This window comes from Aspergillus fumigatus, chromosome 3 (genome assembly GCF_000002655.1).
Source record: "Aspergillus fumigatus Af293 chromosome 3, whole genome shotgun sequence".
In the NCBI taxonomy this organism is placed as follows: domain Eukaryota; kingdom Fungi; phylum Ascomycota; class Eurotiomycetes; order Eurotiales; family Aspergillaceae; genus Aspergillus; species Aspergillus fumigatus.
The window spans coordinates 959,319-975,092 of NC_007196.1; the positions used below are offsets into that span (position 1 = coordinate 959,319).

A 15,774-nucleotide genomic window follows, 5' to 3' on the forward strand; every position below is an offset into this window, starting at 1 on the left:
GGTTAACTAGGACAGGTTATGGAACATCTATCTGCTCATGGAAGATCAAGATGCTATATACTTGCCATATCTACTACACTGTGATCTGCCTCTGTTCAGCCAGGATCCTCTCCATGACCTCTTCCTCCAGATACACTGCCACATCCACCCCGTTAACATCCACCCCCGATTCCATCACCTGCACTTCCCCATCCAGCTTGGGCAAAACAGCATGCACATACCGCGGACGGTTTCCATCCCCAACAAAGTCGATCTTGTACACTTTTAATCGCAGCCAGGAGGTTACAAGGACATGTCGCGACCCCAAGAACGCCTGCCACAGCCGCTGCGGCGAAATCTCGTACGCGTCATCATGTAGCATCGCGCCGATCTTCTCTGACGTGAATAGGGGCTATTGTCTGATGAACGCAGCGCAAAGGGCCTTTGCTGCGGAGCTTACGTGAGTGAGAAAGAGTGGTGATCCGAGAAATGTGTCGGGTAGAGGGGGAGACAGGCGTGTTCTAGTGCCTATAGAGAGATCCAGGAAAACGGAGTCGGGGCAATTGGTGAGATTCCTGGCGCGGTTGATGGAGATCCAAAGGTGGGCTAGTAATGCATCTAGTCGAGAGATATCTTCTTGACTCTGCGCCAGCGCTGTCCGTTTGAGATCCGCCAATTGATTCCCTGAGGAATGGATCTGCGTATAACGAATCCGTCTGGACAGGTCCCACGATGTCCATGGTGCAGATGTCGACGGAGAGAGTTCGACGCTGTCCAGCTGCTCACACGAAGGCATCGAGTTCAGCGTGTTGGGCACCAGTACTTTCGGATACCCCGGGTCGTCCGTCTTCCACCAGTCAAATCGGTGCAGTGGCAGCTCTCGCGCTGTGGCAACCAGTCCGCGATCCGGCGCTGGGCCGTCAACATCCCCGGCAGCATGTGCGCCTAACAGCGCTGGGTTAAAGACCGGTGCGTCCATCAACGACTTCGAGTTGTGTGAACCAAACGTGGCTCTACTGGTAGCCGCCCACTGATGCACAAACACCATCAACGTCTGGGCATCGGCGAGGACATGCGCCATTCGGATCCCAATTGCGAATGCGCCACTCTTTAATAGCGTGATTTGCACCTGCATACTGGGTGATCCCTGGTATTCACGTAGATCATGCAACGCCAATGGGGGTTCACTCAGGAAATCTCTCTGGGGGAAATTGGCCCCGTCCCAGGCTCCCGCGCTTATTCGTTCCATGGCTGAAGGTACCAGCGTCCCGACCGATATGCCGTCTCGTTTGACGACACGCCACTCATCCGCAGGGTCATCAGGTGCCCCGTAGACGATCATGGGCCGGTTGAAGCGTTCGGTGTGATTGCCGCCTTCTCGAACCGGGGCCCATTGCAGCTGACCAGCCCATTGGGGATAGTCGGATAGAGTCTGCACAAATAAAGATTGAAGACAGTCGATAAAATCCGTTTCAGGGAGATTCCCGGAGAACCGATCCCATAGCCATATTGCGCCAGCTGGAGCAAATCGGGCAACGGTGGCATCTAGGATGGATAAAGGAGTAGAGATTGGTGAGGAGGGGAGCACATGAGGAGAAAGACGAGTTTTGTATACTTCCATATTTGTTTCGTAGATGCCTGTGGACGTCGTGGACTTCCTAGATATATGCGACATTCGCTATTCAGTATGCCATTTCGACTTGACCAGTAGAAGCGTGTCAAGATGAGCCAGAATGAGTCAAGAATACGAACAGTTCAATCAAAATGTGGTCCTTTGCCTGCAGAGCTTAAGCTTATGAATTAGCAAACCAATAACATCGATAAAGATCTCCCTTAGCGCTGGATTCAGCCTGTCCGAGTGCATTGGCTGGCTGCCGATCCAGCATCAGCCATTCAACGCGTTTGCTATACAACAGTGGAGATATGGCACACCTGAAGCGGGCCTGGTAGTCTTCCCTGTGGATGGAATAATCCTTTCTTAGCCACGCCATCGGAGCGACAGCTTTAAGGCGTGTCGACCTGTTCGTCTATATCCGCAACCGCGTTGCCTTTAGTCTAACTGTCTGGACACGGGGTATATATACAACACAATCCCGTCCACAGGTCTACCAGTCATAACGTTCACTACTAAGAAAAGGACAAAGTTGATATGGTTGATTCATCGGCTGTCTGGTTCAGTACGTACTCCTCCCGATACACCAGCCATCACTCACATCACAGTCACCGGTTGCTCCGGCTTGGAAAATCCCTTGCGAGTCTCAACAACAACGCACCATCCCCTGGGAGCCCTAAAACACGGTGATATTGCCTGCGCGTTGCAAATATGGCCCATCGCAGCAAGCGAGGGGGCGCAGGCAATACAGCGACCTCGAGCCAAGTGCTAAGCATGCAGCCCTAGCCGATTCAGATCGTCATCCGCATTCGCTTTTCCTTATCTCGAAGCGCTCGAACAATGATCCTGTGGTGGTTCTGTTGAGCCCAGTCGAGTAGTGTTTCTGCGTAGTCTTCGCGGACTATGGTATCTGTGGTGAGTCGGTCATCCTTGAGAATGAGAAGCTTCATTAGTTGTTGATCTATAACGTCGATGTAACCAACAATAAAGCCGATTAGCCAATATTCATCCAGGGTTCCTGTGGTAACATCCTTGTGGCGGAGAAATCGTTCCATGCATGTCTCAAAGGGTCGCCTGTCCTTTAACCCCAGAGAGATGGTTAAAGAGTCGATGACCTCGTTCATCGCAATTGCTAGCGCAGTGTCACCGTTCGAGTTTCTGGAGTTTAGATCGATTCCATCGAGGACTAATAGCAGATCCATAAGGGCGATGTCACCATTGAGAACGGCCCGGTCCAGTACGGTTAGACCGTCGGAATCCCTATCGTTGGGGTCAATTTGTGCCCTTTCGAGTACTGTCTTCGCCAGCGAAACGTCTGCAGATTTGGCGACGGCGGAGAGCAGCGTTTGTCTTTGGTTGCTGCTGATGGGCTGACTTTGGTCAAGAAGAATTTCCGATAGAAAACAGTTGCCATACTCAAGAGCGTTGCACAGTGACTTTTGAAGCCACTTCCTTCTTTCGATGGTCGGAATTGTAGCGTCATGGGCGATGAGCAGCTTCAGAGTCTCATCCGTCCCAGTCTTCCTCCACCCATGGGTCATGGCCCACCACAGCGGCGTGCGACCAGCTTGATCCTTGGAATTCACGTCGACCTTTCCCGTCGAGAGAAGCAGACAGATGACCTCGAGCTGCTTGTGTTCGGCGGCAATCGAGAGCGTCGTGCGGCCCGTATCAGTCTGTGCTTCCGGCTCGAAACCATTCGCAAACAACATCTTCATGATCCCGGCTTGGCCGTGTTCTGCAACGAAGAATAATATCCCGGAACGATCCAGTTCTGCCGGGAGCTGTCCCGCCCCTTTCGACCAAAGCAACTTAAAAATCTCTTCGTATCCGTACTGAGCGCTGAACCGATACAGCGGCAGGAGATCTGGGTCCATGTCATAGTTCACCGAGGTGGCCGGGTGCTCCAGGAGTGCTTGTATTGTCCGCCGATGCTTCAATTTGACCTTCTCGGGGCTCCAGGCAATTCGGTTAGCAAGAGCCGCCACTGCAGCTGAGAGAGCCGTCATGTGAAGGATATTATCCCTCACACTGACATCGACCCAGGGATTCGAGAGGAGTGTTCGGACAACGAACACATGGCTCCTTCCCGCTGCTAAACGAAGCGGCGTGCATCCGGCGTTATCAGTGCAATTGACATCCACCTGGGGACACTTCAGCAGAATCTTAACAATATCGTTGAAGCACTCGCACGCAGCGTATGCGAGAGGTGTTTGTCCATCATGGTTCTTGACGTTCGGATCAACCCCATCTCTGGTCAAAAGGAAGCGCACTACTTTGGGTGAACGATTGACCACAGCGGTCACCAAAAGCGGAATGCCTTCAGTGTGTTCCACAGCGTTGGTATCGGCACCATCCTGCAAAAGAAGTACCTTCATCGCAAGCACCGAGTCGTGCTCGGCGGCCATGCTAAACAGCGTTGGCCATGGTGCTGATGCGCCTGTGTCGAGAGATTTCCAGAGTGTGCCAGTTCGATTACCCTGGACGGCCCAGAACAATGCTCGATTCCGTCCTCGTTTCGCGTCGCGTCGGTAAAGTTCGAAGTTGAAGACCGTGTAGAGAGGGGAGCAGGTTTGAACCAGAGCATTCAGATCGCGGTCAGAATCAACGTGAGAAGCTATCTCGTACAGCACGTCAAGGGGGAGGTTGAGCAGTGACATGGCGTCGAAGGACACTGGGTCGGTGCACGCTCGCCTTCGTCTCCTACTCTGCTGGTCAAATTGCTGCAGATTATGATTCTTACTTTTCTGATATATGAAGGCAGGTGAGCTATCATCCTAGGATGCTAGAGGAAACGTCAAGAAAGGAGGTGTAAGATTCATGATTGGGGTTGTTTGTGCTCATGATAATTTTTACACCAGAGAAAGAGAGAAAGTGAGGCGAACTTAGGCGAGATAGCTGTCTATTCATTCACTACTCTAAATGATTGCCCGAAGGACGGTGGTTGAGGCATTTGCACCAAGCACAAACAGAGCGAACAGTGAATGAATACTAAAGCGGACTTGCTTCACTAATTCCAAGAGAGTCCAGTAACTGTCCTTGGACATCAACCATCCTCGAAGTCTGTCCTAATAACCACTCCCAAGATAAGAATTCGACTAAACAATAGAGGTATATCTATAGCGCAATTTTCTACCCAGAAATCCCGTCAGGAGACATTCCCAAGACACTCGATGAGTTTGAATTCATTGCTTTGCAAACACCAGAGCTCACAAATGGCAGAGCAGCATGGGACACAGTTCGCTTCAAAGGCGGGCCAGAGTCCATAATTCAATGTCATATCGGCCTCTTTGCAAGCGATGAATTGTTGTGTCCCTCATGAGCATCTCGACTTGGAAGATGGAACATCCGTCGCTTAGACCAGGAAACAGTCAATACTAATGATGCGATGTTATAACCTGATTATGGACTACTACATACAGTGAAGGATTGGAGCTTCAGTCCTGGAGAGCGCAATATGCAACCGTGACTCCGGCGGACCGTCAACCGCTCTCGCCCGCGACCTTTCTCAACATATCCCCAACAAGTTCATACGTCTCATCCCGAGCCTGGACACAGGTCATGTCCGTCTTCTTCTTATCAAAGGCATGGCCGCAATTCTTCATCCTCCGAATAACCACATTCCTGCCGCTCGCTGTACCTTCCATCTCAGCTTTCTTCGCCAAGTCCTCCGCCTCGAGCGCCGACGAGTCCAACTCCGCTGTTATAACCAGCATGTTGGTGGGATACATAGACGCATCAGCATACGCTGGTGAGATCCTCGGGTCCCGCGGATCCATGGTCCCTATGTATGCCTCCCGGAAGATCCTAGTCCAGAACGCCGAGCGCGGCTTCGCATTCGGCGCTGGGGCCGTTCTCAAGCTCGGATCCCGGGCAAGATCCGTCGCCGGATAGAACGCAACGACAGACTGGAAGGTACCGGGAGGAAACAGTGTTGGGCCGACGAGAGCGAGGGTGCCGCCTGATGAGAACCCGGACACGGAGACCTGCGACGTCTTGTACTCTTCCGGCCGGTCAAGCACGTATTTGACCGCGTCTTCAACGTCGTGGACCGCCGCGGGAAACGGGTGCTCTGGTGCGAGTCGATACTCGACGTCCAGGACGATGTAACCGGTGGTCGTGGCGATGAACCGGCAGAAACCGTCGTCGGCGCCGTGGAGAGGAATTGCGAAGCCGGAGCCGTAAAAATTGAGCAAGACTGGACGGGGACCACTGCTTCTTGCATACTCCGAGGACGGCTTATAAAGATGGGCGTTGATAGTGCGGCCTTTATCGCGTGATGGAATTCTCAGTATGGAGTCAGGACGAGGCCTTGGGGGTGAGGCGAGGATTTTGACGATGAGCTGGTAGAAGGAGATCAGGAGTTTGAGGCGCAGATAGCGCAGGAAGGTAGATAGGCTGCCCATTGAAATAGGATGGCTGCAGCTACAGTCTAACGGTCAGTGGACTTTTCTGAGTGAAGATACGGCGTTCTGTTGAGCAGGTAGCCTCCACCATCCAGTGGGGCTTGCTTAGCTATATAAGCATCAATGTCCCGAACACAATTAGCCAAAATTAGCTGAAGCTTATTAAGGAGATCAAGCATCTTTCGTATTCTCGCCAATGACCGCTGAACAATCGTAAAATGACTCACAATCGGGGGATTTGCAGGAACCCCGCATCAATCTGGTTTCCTCGTTAATTGCTGAAGAAGATTGAATTCCTGAACATAAGGGCCTTTGTACGGGTATTCATGGCAAATATGCTACAAAGACACTCTGTACTTCCATACCACGAGGTCGTCGCACTCCTCCAGGGTCAGAAGTAATATGGCGAAATGATCAGCTATACAGAGTTCCTTCAGCTATTATGCTATTGTTCAACTTCGACTCCGACTCGTCGTTCGTTCTAAGCGGACGTGCGCGTCTTCTTGTTCCGCCTGGATGAGGTGCTCCCCGGGCAACCGAATGGCCTTGTCGATCACGACAGGCAATCCACGGAGCCATAGGCACTGACTGTCTCGAAAGATGATTTCGAAGACGGAATAAGTCACCGGATCACGGATAAAATTACCCGCCTCCACGATGCAGATACTGATGGCGGCCAGGCTACATAGTAAACTGGCACAATGATAGTCAGCAGACAGACGGCTCGATATTCCACACCGCCGAGTTTGTCGCGTCCCTCCTCGGTTAGTGTGAGAAGGGTAGAATTTCGTCCAACGTGGCGTAGGAACGCCGGGTCAAGGTAACTGAATCTTCTCCGTGTTTGGTGCACAATCTAACAGCTCGGACGGTTGTCTATAGTTTGCATAAGGTGGGAGAAGATGCGGTCGAGGATACCTGCTTGATGACTGCTCGCAAGGAGGTAGAACATCGAAGGCAAAGCTCGAGAACTCCTCGCGATCATTGAGGTTTACAGAGGTAGGGTCGAGTTGACTGAAGACTTCCGCTCTAAATAAGTAGACTTGTCCTCCCTGTAATTATTGGGGTTCGCAGCACCAGGAGTAGAGTTGACTAAAAGATCGATTCACGGTAGTAGGTTTCTCCCACGGCCGCCGCAATAAGCAGGTCAGCACTCCACCACCTGGCTGTCTGGATGAGTAGCCGCAAGGTTGACGCGACACAACTTTGCGGTCAGGTGTCTGAGTGCGAAGGAGGAGATATTCCACTATAGATTGATAAGCGAATGGATGTCCATGCTGATGGGGTTGTTGTTGTTGATTAGTTTTCATCCTCTTCAAACAGAGTCGAAGTGATCCGAGATAATATACTCCATTCTGTGCATACCATAATGGCAACGCCAAATCCTGGTCTAGACGCAGTGGCAGCAAATTGCTCTATCACATCTCAAAGGGTTTGGAGCAAAAGCGCAAGACAGAAAAAAGAAAGTGGGCTCACTGCGGCTCGAATCAGCACCCCTTCACTGGACGGTAGGTGTCACATGATGCGATATCTAAGCATCCAATCACACGCTCTGATGGCCCTTTCTCTTTCCTCTTGCCGCTACCGTATTCAGTGCTGGCTCCTGGCCTACTATTGTGACCTTTTGCATCCGGGCCGAAGACGAGTGAATCAGTGATGGCTTTTTAGCTTTACTCTTAGATACGAGAGCATACTCGAATATATTGATTGAATCTCGATGGCTTCGGTCCTGTCTCGCTGTGAAACAGCCCATGTGTGGGTTTTGCAGTTACCCGTTTCAGGCTCCCCAAACACACAAAGGTGACCAACCATGACACAGAAGATCGACTACAGACTTGAGACAATGAGGGATCGATAGTGGAACTTGGATGGCTTGGCCTTTTTTCTTTTTTTTTTCGGAATTATTGTTATTATTTATCTCAAACATTTCCTGGAACATTTCTGGATAAAGGCGTGCTTACTCACAGAATGCCTCTGAAGGTCCAAAAACGTGGGCTAAAAGCATTGAGAGAACGGAAACATCGAACAGGTTAGCTGAGGTCTGAATTTCCTACGAATTCATACGGTCTGGGCCCTCAGGCGTCATCCTTGTCTGCCGATGATTACCTACCCGGTCGCGTACACCATGACAGGTTTGGTAACACAAGGGTCACCGTGCGTTTTGACCCTTGCATGCCAAAGGGACAAGCAACACAAATCTAGACGCTATTTCGAACCGCTCTTTTCCTTTGGCGCTCCATGCCATTGGCCTCGGGGCTTAGATTGTCTTCGCACTACAGATTATCTATCCACAGCACCAAAACCATCACTGACGACGCCTGGAGATTTGTTCGGCCGAGATTACTCGTAGTCGGAGGTAATACGGGCGGCAGTGGGGAGGCCCCGCCAACTGGCGCAGCCCTCTTCAAGATCGTCTGGTCGAAGCACGCTAAGTCAGCCGCACACTTGGCAAGTGGTGACGGAACTGACGGAGCATATCTGCAGGTTGGGGCTGAATCTTATGATCCATCAATGGTGTTTGCCCATTTAGTGGCTCGAACAGTTGCACAACTAGATATTCCCAGACCAATGCGCGAGTCCACGAATAATGGGCAGCTGCCGTCAATAGTATCAAGCACCATTTTGCATTCGAGGAAGTACTTCTATACCACAAGCACAGACCACAAGGACTAAGCACAATCCACACCTATGTTGAACCACGAGCCGCTGAGCGTGGCCGCCTACGGCGCTGCTACGTACAACTCAGCAGGCGGGCAACTGCCGGCATTCTACGCCAATGTTGCATACGAATTTTCTCATGGATGGAGCGAGATGGAAGCGATATGGACCAACGAGGCTACGGACTTCCATCTTGGGTCGTTGTCAGCATAACGGTACGATTTTGGTGCATGCCGCTTGCACGTGTAAGATGGACACGGCGAATAATGAGATGGTTCCTGTCAATTCGCAGGCGCGTATATATACTCTGTAGAGTGTCCGGACTATGTAGTGGATGTCAGTGCGTTTCCGTTTCTGGCGCCTGGTCTACAGCAGTCTACTCCGTACCTGACAGTGTATAAGTTGCGGGTACCTCCGACCAAACAGGCCCACCTCTGACATGCTTACATGCTTGCGGAAAACAGGGCGACGCGAACATCAACAGTTCAAGTGTCCCAGTAATGACGATTCTGCATATCGTACACAATGCTTCCAAGAATTGCATAGCCCATATGTTTGTAAACAGTATACGCAGCCCGGCTTTCCTTACAGTTGCCGTCCTCATCTGCGAATGACAATACACCAATGCTTCATTATCTATGTTCGATCCGATTCCCTCAAAACTCCCAAATGCTAATGAATAGAAATATACATACATTTATATATGCCTCCTCATTCTCGTCATCGCAGATCTACAGAGAATTTGGGTGCCCAGAACGTGACATTCGTACTTGATGAGAAAGCCTCGGTACCGAACTGGAAGATACCCATGTAGTCGGATTTGGACGGGTAAGCCTCCCCAGTCATGGAGTACAGATCGGTGATCAGAGGTAAGAGATCACCAGTGAACGATTCCGTAGTTTTCCCCTTCGCCTGAGGATCGGTCCGAGAGTCGCTCGCAAGCCACGTCAGAACCCGCTGGTTCTTGCCGTTCTGGCCTGAATATAGGTTGCTGCAAACAGAGTGGTCAGAGAGAAGGGATCCGATGGTCGTCAGCTGCTTTACTCACAAGATAGTTCCATTCACCTCTTTGGTCGCAACGATGCCATCATCTTGTCCAATCACGTACGCGGCGGGGCCGAACTTCGCAAACCAAACCATCACTTCGTGCGTATAATCGGCACTGTCCTTTACCTTCTCTTCCTGACTCATGAACATATCGATAGCGACGTTCGTATTGACAGATGCGGCCGTCAGTTCCGCCTCGTTGGTCGCCTCAGCGGGTGTGTTGCCAACTCCGTACGTCCAGTGGAAATCGACATTCAGATGCTGAATTTTCTCCAGAGAGATGGGCAACCCGTCATCAATCATCACGTTCGAGAAGGCGTGGACCGGTTGGGTCGCCGGACCGGGGTTGAATTGCCATGTAACGGAGAACTCGGGTGCTGTGTTCTTGGTCGCGTACGTTCCATTGTCGAAGGTTGTGACCTATTTCCATTCAGGTTAGCAAAGCTACATAGCTCGGTAAATACTCGAGTCTCAACACTTACGTTCATGCATAATGCTCCGACTGTATCGGCAGTTACACCCCATTGATTGGGATTTACTGCGGTAATCGTCAGTCATTCGAAGCCCAATAGGGACGCTCGGCGACGTACATGTGAAGCTTTGTCCTTTTGTCTCAGGCGCGATTCCGTATGATTTCTGGCAGTACATTGTGTTGGTCACTCCATTATGAGTAGTGCTCCCATCACCACCAGGAGGAGCAGAGCCCGAGCCCGACCCTGAACCGCCGCCGCTGAAAAGAGGCGCTTGTCCTGTCGCCTGTCGGTGCGCATCGATTCCCATCAGCGCACCGACAGTGCCTCCGATGGGGATAGCCAAAAGGCCGGCATTAACAACCCATCGAAGCACCATGATAGGTTTGATGTGAAGTACTCTGTGAATTCAGAGAGGTAGAAGGGAAAAGGTCATGAGAGGTGAGATGGTCGGTATTGGAAGCGGATATGGTCAGTGGTTCATTAGGATGCTTTGGTCCAGTGGGGAGAGGGCGGTTATCAGCAAACATTTACCTTGGGGTATCTGTAGACGTAAGGAAGGTGTAACGTACAAGGGAAAAGAATCGAGTTGTTTTCATAGTTTGAATTTTTTGAGAGGGAAATCAGGGACCAAAGCAGACTAGTCATATGCTTGACGGGGATGGTCCCTGATAACAAGTGGAGCTGATTGGTTATGAAATTGGTCTAGTGGCTGTAATGAGATAGAAGATCCTGAAATTTAAGATATTAGGTAAGAGGGCAGTGCAACCAGGGAACCTTCAAGAATACCGCAAATGTATTGGGCTGCGTGTTCCTGCAAAGCATTTCCAGCAAGGTTTGGCAGGGGAAATTTCCTCTTCAGTGATCTTCTAGATGATACTTTCTTTGGTACTGCTGAGGGAGTCAGCCATGGAATAGTTTCGAATGATGTGTCTTACCCGTATTGAACCTGTAACCGGCGGTACTCCTCCCAGGATGACGCAAGCGGAAAACCCTTCTCGGTGGGATACTATTTATATGGGCTTATCAGAGGCTAGTGCGCAAACGGTGTGGTCCCATCCATACTCTTATCGCTGCATCCAGATCACACTAGTTTCAGGGCCTCAGCCATTCAGAATAGGTCATTAAAAGTAAGCCAAGGCAACTGGTAAATGAGCACTAAATTACTGTGGGCAGATCTTTGCGGTAGGTCGCATGCTCTAGTTCCCTTTGGCGTGATTGGTATTGGATGAGGACTGCTGTAAAAAATAATAATAATAATAATACCAATAATAATAACGATAACAATAAAAAAAATAAAAATAAAATAGAAATAAAGAAAATCCACAACACAAGGCAGAGGTACTCTGGCGAAGTACTGACATACAAGAAATAAGTACCTGCGGAAGACGCCGGACAAGGAACAGGTACCTCTCGCCCTCGCCCATCTTCCTGCCTCAGTCTCTCGTTGAATCTGTCCATCCATCTCTAGTTCTACCTCCCTTGTATTCCAAAGCTCTTTGAGCTGATCACACTCGTTTAAATCAATCGGGAGTAGTTTTTGAAATTTCCAATCAGAATATCTCGTCTTTCCCCTTCATACTCCGAAGACTTCGACACATTCCGATCGGCTTGCTGAGTGCTCAGTGTCACATTTTGCCCCTCGCAAGGCCAAAATGAACGGACACTATGGCCAGGAGGACCAGGAGGAGAAGTTCGGACTTTCCGTCCATCGTCGAGGCCACAACAATCACAGCAGTTTTGACTCGCTAGACCAGCTCCCACCGGGAGCTCAAACGCCTATTCGGGCTGGTGAGATTCCTCTGGAGGATTATGCGTCTCCCGGATATCATTTCGCAACCGCTCGTTCGTCTCTCTGTCCAGAATCGTTTGACTCTCGTTCAGCATCACCCTCTCCGGTAATTACAGTCCCCACTCATTCCTTGATTATGCACATGAAACTAAGTCAAATATCTCGGTCACCAGTATCAGCACAATCAGCTGCTTCAAAGTCACCAGAGTCTTGCTCCTCTCGTCAATGCCTCCCCGTCTCCGTTGTTTGCCAAAGATTGGGTCCAGTCCGGATCGATTGCTCGCATTCACAAGCGTGATGATGCCGATATCTGGAGAGGATGGAAGCGCTGGGTCTTCAGCCTTGTTCCCTTCCTCACGCTGGCCAACACCGGTCTCTACCTCTTCTACCTCGGCCTTCGGATCGCCTGTATTATTCTAGCCCAAAACGCAGCCGGATACACATACGCCGGAGCTTGGGTTTTCGTAGCTATCGAGATCGCTGTTGCGATCCCCTCGTTGATGCACAACTGCTGGACCATGATGGCACTCAAGAAAAGAGGTCGACCCAAGCTGCGACTGACCGGAAATGATGTTCCTACCGTCGATGTTTTCGTCACCTGCTGCGGAGAAGATGACGAGGTTGTGCTGGATACTGTACGTGGAGCGTGCGATCAGGACTACCCCCGCGATAGATTCAGGGTCATTGTGCTCGATGACGCCAAGTCAGCCACCCTGGAGGCTTCCGTTCGCCAGCTCGCCATTACTCACCCCAATCTCATCTACATGGCGCGAGAGAAGATTCCGGGCAAACCACACCACTTCAAAGCGGGTAACCTCAATTATGGCCTTGAGCAGGTGCACCATTTGCCTGGAGGCGCCGGCCAATTCATGGCGGCACTGGATGCAGATATGGTAATTTCCACTTCGCGTTTACTCTTGACTCAGGCCGTCTCCTAACTACTTTTTTTTCGCAGATTCCCGAGCAAGATTGGCTGCGTGCCGTCCTTCCTCATCTCCTTGTCGATCCCAAGATGGCCCTTGCATGCCCGCCGCAGTTGTTCTACAATACCCCTCCGTCTGACCCTCTCGCACAGAGTCTGGACTTCTTCGTGCATGTGATTGAGCCAATCAAGGATGCGATGGGTGTTGCTTGGTGCACTGGGTCCGGTTATGTCGTTCGACGCGAGGCCCTAGACGAGATCGGCAACTTCCCTCTTGGTTCGTTGGCCGAAGACGTCGCAACCTCCACACTGATGCTCGGGAAGGGATGGAAGACCGCGTACATCCATGAACCTCTCCAGTTCGGTACCGTGCCGGAAGATTTTGGCGGACATCTTAAGCAGCGTACCCGATGGGCAATCGGAACCGTCGACACTGCCGTGAAGCTCAAATTCTGTCTGTGGGGTGACGCCGTTCGACAGATGACTGTTGCTCAGCGCTTTTCGGGATTCCTGTACGCAACACTCAGCTTGTACACCCTCCTTCTCACTGCCTCGATTTTCGCCATCCCCATTATTCTTCTGTGGGGCAAGCAGCTTGTTGCCTACGCGACTCAAGAGCAACTGCGTTGGCTTATCTGGGCATGCTTTGCCTCGACCATTTCCAACCGAATCTGCGAGTTCGCCCTCTTCATCCCCGCTGGCTACCACACCGGACAGAGAGGCTCGCGCTACCAGCTCTGGATGGCACCCTACATTGCCCTTTGTATTGTCCGGTCATTCATCCTCCCCAGATGGCTTGGTGGCCAGGCCCAGGCCTTCAAGCCGACCGGCTCACTCAGCTCCGCACTCGAAGAGCGTGATCCGAAACGGAGGAAGAACATGCTCGTCCGTCTGCGCGTGATCTTACTCAACTACATGGCCTTCTTCCACCTTGCTTTTGTGTATGTCACGCTCGTTGCGGTCGTCATCTCGTCGTATCGCTGCTTCGCGCAGGAGAAGACCTTCCAAGATGTCATTCTTTGCTTGATCACACACGCCTTCTGGCCCCCGCTGACCTTCCTTTTCATCTGCACTTCGCTTTGGACTCCTGTCGCTTACGCCGTCGATCCTCCTGCCATGCCTGACCGTGAGGATCTGTTGGTCCGAGACCCCAAGACGGGAGTCGCGCATCCGACCGCCCGGAGCAAGAAGATTGCGTTCGGTGGTCAGGCGGCCTGGTTCGAGCTGGAGTATACAGTGGCAACGGCTGCTACGATTTTGGTCTTCGTGTATTCGTTCTTTTTCTGAGATGATGTAAATGTATCGTGCTCTGTGATGCATTTGATGGCTGGATCGGCGTTTGGCTTCGTATTGTTCTAGACATTGCTCTACTTCCCCCCAGCATTTTCCCAAATAATGAATTCCAAATACGATGTCTATAATTCTATAATATGAATCGATGAATCAGACAATAATTATTAATCGATGACACATGCTCCTCGAATGCGTAGGGATTCTATCTACGGAGTACCGAGGCTACCTACCTAAAAACATACAAATCTTACGGAGCATGTACTGCCTGTGCCTTACATCCAGCTAGGGCGCAGGGATCAACAATGCCACCACGCAAGGGACAAGACAGCATAATTATAAATATCATTTGTCTAATGAGGTGATTGTTGACATATGCAACCTATTTGAGTTATTCAAAGTTGAGTTTCGCAGATCGCCAATAGTAGCGATGATGATCGTAAGCACTTAATATACGAGCTACCCATGTGTTATTTGCTTGGCCGCCTTACCAAACGAGGAGATGCCCCTGAGATATTTCGGCCTTTCAACCTGTGACACGGAAGAAGCCTCGCGGAGTGGGATGATTAAGGGTGCTGCGTGCTTCCTTGCAGGGCCACGTAGCGCTCGGTTAATCGTTGACATCTGAATTAAATTCGAATGGAGAGTGCCTTCGCGTTGTTTTGTTCTTGCTGCCATAACCTCGTAGAAATCACGTGACTATGGCAGCCCTTTCTCGGCAGTTGTGTAGAGGACGGTTTGAGGACATGGTATATAGGTTGCCGGTGTTGGAAATGGATTAAGCAGAATAGTGACTACTGAAAGTCAATAGAGCCAACTTTTCTCTGATTTTGTACTGTTCGTGTATACCCAGGATACAGGCACTATCGTTCATGATGAGTTGATATATATATATACATATGTATCCCGCCCAAGGTAGACAAAGGGAGTTAAGGGAGTATGGGTCACATAGCCCTCTTCAAGGGATGTGCCTCGGTGGTGAATACATATTCATCAAGACTAATCAGGTGAAAGCCCCACCGTGTAATAGGCATGCGGTTAGGCGTGTCGAACGTGGCGTACAGCATTTCGCCGACCTCGACGGCCTTGTTTAGCAGGTGTTTGTCATGATCTAAGTCGTAGGCCGCTAACAGACCGCCCAGGTTTCGGATATTGGTCTCAAAGGTATAAAAATGGCTGAGAGACGTTGTCTCAAAGTTGATATGAACGACTGCCGACACGGCTTCCTCGAATTCCTCGCGGAGTTTCATGATTTATAGGGCATCAAGGCTGTCAACGAGGGTGGCTCCCCATCCACCAAATCCGTTACGTGTTGTCCCAGAAAGCGGCGTAACCTCATCAGCCATCCAGGCGCGAGACTTGTAGGCAGACCAGCATCGGGTAAAAGCGTCTTTCACTGCCTTTGCCGTTGCCGACGAACTTGCGCTTTTTGAGGATCTGTCTCTGCAGGAAAGCCTGCCTGCACCTTTGGCAATTTCTGTGGGCTTTCTGTGGGTAGCGGTGTCATTGACAGGGCCGGATATCGAGTCGGACGACGTGGTCACAAGAAAGTAGGCCCTACGACAAGTACATTCTGACTACTTTCTTTGGAGACACTATCG

At 50.8% G+C, this 15,774-nt stretch overlaps 5 protein-coding genes across 5 annotated transcripts; 1 reads left to right on the forward strand and 4 right to left on the reverse strand.

The window, feature by feature from the left end:
- Positions 1 to 73: 73 nt before the first annotated feature.
- AFUA_3G03580 (transferase family protein) lies at positions 74 to 1,600 on the reverse strand (the record flags this gene model as incomplete). The annotated part of the gene is made up of 2 exons (XM_743585.1): positions 74 to 391; positions 440 to 1,600. The coding sequence occupies 2 exons, from the start codon at positions 1,598 to 1,600 to the stop codon at positions 74 to 76; spliced, it is 1,479 nt and encodes a 492-aa protein (XP_748678.1).
- A 782-nt stretch (positions 1,601 to 2,382) lies between these two features.
- Positions 2,383 to 4,251, reverse strand: AFUA_3G03590 (ankyrin repeat domain-containing protein; the record flags this gene model as incomplete). Its single annotated transcript, XM_743586.1, has 1 exon — positions 2,383 to 4,251. One exon carries the CDS (start codon positions 4,249 to 4,251, stop codon positions 2,383 to 2,385), a length of 1,869 nt encoding a protein of 622 aa, XP_748679.1.
- An 822-nt stretch (positions 4,252 to 5,073) lies between these two features.
- Positions 5,074 to 5,997, reverse strand: AFUA_3G03600 (putative carboxylesterase; the record flags this gene model as incomplete). The annotated part of the gene is made up of 1 exon (XM_743587.1): positions 5,074 to 5,997. The coding sequence occupies one exon, from the start codon at positions 5,995 to 5,997 to the stop codon at positions 5,074 to 5,076; it is 924 nt and encodes a 307-aa protein (XP_748680.1).
- Positions 5,998 to 9,372: 3,375 nt separating this feature from the next.
- On the reverse strand, positions 9,373 to 10,548 carry AFUA_3G03610 (glycoside hydrolase family 12 protein; the record flags this gene model as incomplete). The annotated part of the gene is made up of 4 exons (XM_743588.2): positions 9,373 to 9,643; positions 9,701 to 10,119; positions 10,182 to 10,237; positions 10,290 to 10,548. The coding sequence occupies 4 exons, from the start codon at positions 10,546 to 10,548 to the stop codon at positions 9,373 to 9,375; spliced, it is 1,005 nt and encodes a 334-aa protein (XP_748681.2).
- Positions 10,549 to 11,207: 659 nt separating this feature from the next.
- AFUA_3G03620 (glycosyltransferase family 2 protein) lies at positions 11,208 to 14,353 on the forward strand. Its single transcript, XM_077804308.1, has 3 exons — positions 11,208 to 12,067; positions 12,135 to 12,854; positions 12,917 to 14,353. Exons 1-3 carry the CDS (start codon positions 11,825 to 11,827, stop codon positions 14,168 to 14,170), a joined length of 2,217 nt encoding a protein of 738 aa, XP_077660464.1. The 5' UTR covers positions 11,208 to 11,824; the 3' UTR covers positions 14,171 to 14,353.
- The last annotated feature ends 1,421 nt before the right edge of the window (positions 14,354 to 15,774 follow it).

Bases quoted from the DNA above. Each gene is read 5' to 3' on its own strand.
- AFUA_3G03620 (XM_077804308.1), top strand. From the start codon at position 11,825: ATGAACGGACACTATGGCCAGGAGGACCAGGAGGAGAAGTTCGGACTT. The intron at 12,068-12,134 runs GTAATTACAGTC...CTCGGTCACCAG, and splicing joins GTTCAGCATCACCCTCTCCG to TATCAGCACAATCAGCTGCT. The intron at 12,855-12,916 runs GTAATTTCCACT...TTTTTTTCGCAG, and splicing joins CGGCACTGGATGCAGATATG to ATTCCCGAGCAAGATTGGCT.